This window comes from Dufourea novaeangliae, unplaced genomic scaffold (assembly GCF_001272555.1).
Source record: "Dufourea novaeangliae isolate 0120121106 unplaced genomic scaffold, ASM127255v1 scaffold124, whole genome shotgun sequence".
NCBI classification, from domain to species: Eukaryota; Metazoa; Arthropoda; class Insecta; order Hymenoptera; family Halictidae; genus Dufourea; species Dufourea novaeangliae.
The window spans coordinates 554367-557969 of NW_015374010.1; the positions used below are offsets into that span (position 1 = coordinate 554367).

Consider the following 3603-nt stretch of genomic DNA (forward strand, 5'->3'; position numbering starts at 1 on the left):
CGCGGATCCACGCGCGTGAGAACGAGACGAAAAAGGTTTAGGCTGTGAACAGCGATAAGGTACAAGATATTTCTAACTGCAAGACCAAAGATGACAATGAAGTTGTCGAGTATTATTTTTTTATGAAATATAAGACATCAAAATGGAAAAAAGGACCCATAAGTAATTTTCAAATATTGTATCTCCCGGATACACCACTACCTCGCATGAAACATTCAGAACCACTACCTCCAGAGGGTTAAACAATACACAATCATCCATCCATCCGTTCACAGATTCGAAGACACCAGTCAGAAAAATAACACCCAACAGAATGGTGGTTACAGTGGTCGCAAGGTGAAACGGAGCCAGCGGCCTAAAGTGTATAAGGGAATCAACCAGAAGACAAGCATGGGTTTTGGACGTTTCTATCAGCCCCGGCTGGTCTACCCCTTCAGGTTGCATCTCACGCCGAGTTCTCTAACTGAGTTTGTTCGGTTTTCAAGCTTTGGTGATTCTCGACGGTGTCCACCGTGCGGAAGGTGAGAGCATGTCGGTTGTAGGAAAGAGAGAAGACGGGAGGGAGGTCAGGGAAAGCGGTTTGGAGAAAGAGTGAACAGAGAGACAGAGAGAGAGAGAGAGAGAGAGAGAGAACGGGACGGGAAGGTACATCGAGGAGCCAAGGCCCCGGGATATTAGCCGGCTTGTTAAGGGAAAGCCAACACCGTCAAACGTCCTTATTAAGGCCACGCAAATAGCTGGTACACGCTTCTCCACGCTTACCTCTTGACTCGGGCTCCCTGGAAATTCAATTTTCGCCCGCCCGAAATGCGGTCGGTCAAAAGCACCGCCCACGGCTTCGATATTGTTCGCGTCGACGATCGTCCGATCGATCCGGAACGGTTTTCGACAGTTTTTGCGCTGACGATCCCGATCGGTTCACGAGGATTCCTAAACGGGAGGACGAAACGAGTCTAGTAGCGAGTTCATTGGAAATAGAAACAACACCTGTCGGTCCTGTAAATATTTCTTGGACGATAATAGAGAGGAGTTTGTTAGGTAGGATAATAAATCTGACACTGTTCCGAAGCGTCATCCTTAGTTCGAGAGATTTGTAATAATCGGAAGACGATAATTTGCTATATTCGAAGAAAATAATGTCTTATCAGATTGGTATATTGACTCTTGAAAAACTATTCTGTTCTCTGATCGTTCGAGTAAGGGTGCAACGTGATTAAGAGGCTGGTTGTAAAATTTGATAAAAAAATTTATTCTCTTCTAAAATATAAAACGGTACATAAATCGTTCTGGTAATTGCATTTCCGTGCGTACAAAAGGCGTTGGAAGCCTTTGCTTTCTAGCACTTTGGAAGCTCTGGTTATTTGCGTCTATCTACGTAGGATCTTGGTATTCTTATCCTTTGCGAGACGTTGAACGGAGGACGCCTATGTACTATTGTCTACTGTGGCGTCTGATTCGATGCAAGCACAGATGAAATAAAGCAAGGACAAACGTAAAGTTTCACGATTCGTTGGATTTGAAATCAGGGGTCGAATCGTGAACCGTTCAAGGCACTCGACGACGATGTTAACATTGGTCCTACACCATTGTTTGAAACCTTTGGCGAATAACTTGAGATCCATAGTTGGGGGAGACTACGTTGGGGCGATTCCATCGGGGAAGTTTTGACTCCTCTGTGAAACGATAAGTATCGAATTAATGTTCAATTTCATTTTACTATGGCTAGAATACGAATGCTTAGGCAAATTCACATTTTCGCAGACCATTCTGAGAAGTGCAGGAACAAATAAAAATTTCTTACGTTTGTCAAGAGATTTACAAGGACATGTACTGAAAACGTAATTAATTTTTATTTAAACTATTTCGCACACTTTTCCTGTACTATGAATACATGAAATTTTTTAAATCTATTTACCATAGATTACTTACCCGTTTCTTCTTTAAATCAGCTAATAAAAGACTCGCGGTCGCATGGAAATCGGTAGGCGCGGATACGTTTTCGGTATTAATGACATTAGGGTACTTCGGTTTTGGTAGCAATCTGAAATATATAAACGTTTAACAATCTTCTCGTTTCTTTATGGCCGATAAGAACAGAGAGATAAGATCCGTCGACTTACGGATGAATAAGTGGTGAGAGCAGTTTCTTATCGATAGTGGCAGGATCTACTGGTCCAGTCCACCAACTGATGAAAGAACCTACGACGATTACGACGATCGTTCCCAAACCGGTGAACCAATGGTACGATAATCGGTAAAGGGGAAACACGTCATCCTCGCTGGAAAATATCAATATACACAAGATCACAGCTGCGTAGTGCACAAAATTATAATCTACAAATTAACAACAATCTTTTGAAAAGTGTCCGAGACATGAAACTTTCCGTCATAAGACAATGTTTTCTGCAAAATTCCCGAATAGAAATTAGAGAAGCGAAAATAGTATTAAATTTTGAGAAGATAATATGAAGTATGTTTTAGTAGAATTGTCTTTAAACACAATAAGGTTATATCAGGATACATTTTTACACGGATTTTCTTTTTTTCGAGAGAAATAGCGAATTAACGCTGTAACAGCAACCAGGGTGTCGGATCATTGGCGTTAACAGTCGCTTAAAATTAAATTGATTATGAAAGACTCGATGATCAGAGTCGGAACCAGGATTCACTTACTCCGGATGCTCGAACTGCTTCAGGAAACTTTCGGAGATATTGGCTGGGCAATGAGAGAGCGGCACCGGAAGTTTCTTAGGGACCAGTTGCCCAGCACCGATAGACCAGTTCGCACCGAAACTCGCCCAGCCGGCGACCGCGAATCCTGCGATGGCGCCCATGAATGCACCCTGATTGATAAAAAGGAGACTCATTAAAGTTTATTCGTTTATCCGCTGAGGACCATGGAAGTATCAATTTTGCTTATTTCATGAAAACAGTCACTTAGTATTCATCTGGTGTTATTGTTATCAGAAGGAAACAAGAATAAGTTAATTTAATGGTAAAATAAGTGTAGAGAGTATATAACATCTTACGTGTTATTTATCAAGTTCTCATGAACCTTGATAGTAGGGGAGACCGGGGCTAGTTGACTAATTTTTAACATGTCTGATTATAACAAATGAACAATTCATATTTTGTTGACTTGATGCATACCAAAAGGTCACACATTTACTTATGTATACAGATCTAATTTTAGAAAAATAATTAAAATATATACATTAAAGAAGAACAGTTAACACGATGGCGAGAAATCGATAATTCACCTTAGAGTTTGTCCATGGAAAGAGCATACCCAGCGTGAACACCCCGAAGGAAGTGCCTGCAGCGATAGCCGCGAGACTTCCGGTTATCTGCACGGAAACAACATCATGAAAAAGCTGTTGAATTTCTTTTGTTTCCACGAAGATAAATTAAGAAAGCCACTCACGACCAACACTCCTCCCAATTTCTCCACCAAGAACAACAAGCCCAGAGCTATCGAACCTAGTAGAACGACGACAATCTTCACGAAAATGAAGGAACACCGATCGGTCAGGTTCATACGAAAGCAACCCTTCACGAAATCTTCTAAAATGACGACGGAGGTTGAATTGAAACCTACGGAAA

At 41.5% G+C, this 3603-nt stretch overlaps 1 protein-coding gene across 1 annotated transcript in view; it reads right to left on the reverse strand.

The window, feature by feature from the left end:
• Nucleotides 1–1228: 1228 nt before the first annotated feature.
• LOC107188368 (sodium-coupled monocarboxylate transporter 1-like) overlaps nt 1229–3603 on the reverse strand; it is a 13675-nt gene continuing 11300 nt past the window's right edge. The window contains 6 exon segments of the mRNA XM_015576644.1: nt 1229–1673; nt 1930–2041; nt 2121–2279; nt 2674–2843; nt 3261–3347; nt 3425–3603. The exon segment at nt 3425–3603 is cut by the window's right edge and continues 25 nt beyond it. Coding sequence (XP_015432130.1) covers nt 1635–1673; nt 1930–2041; nt 2121–2279; nt 2674–2843; nt 3261–3347; nt 3425–3603 — 746 coding nt within the window. The 3' untranslated portion in view covers nt 1229–1634.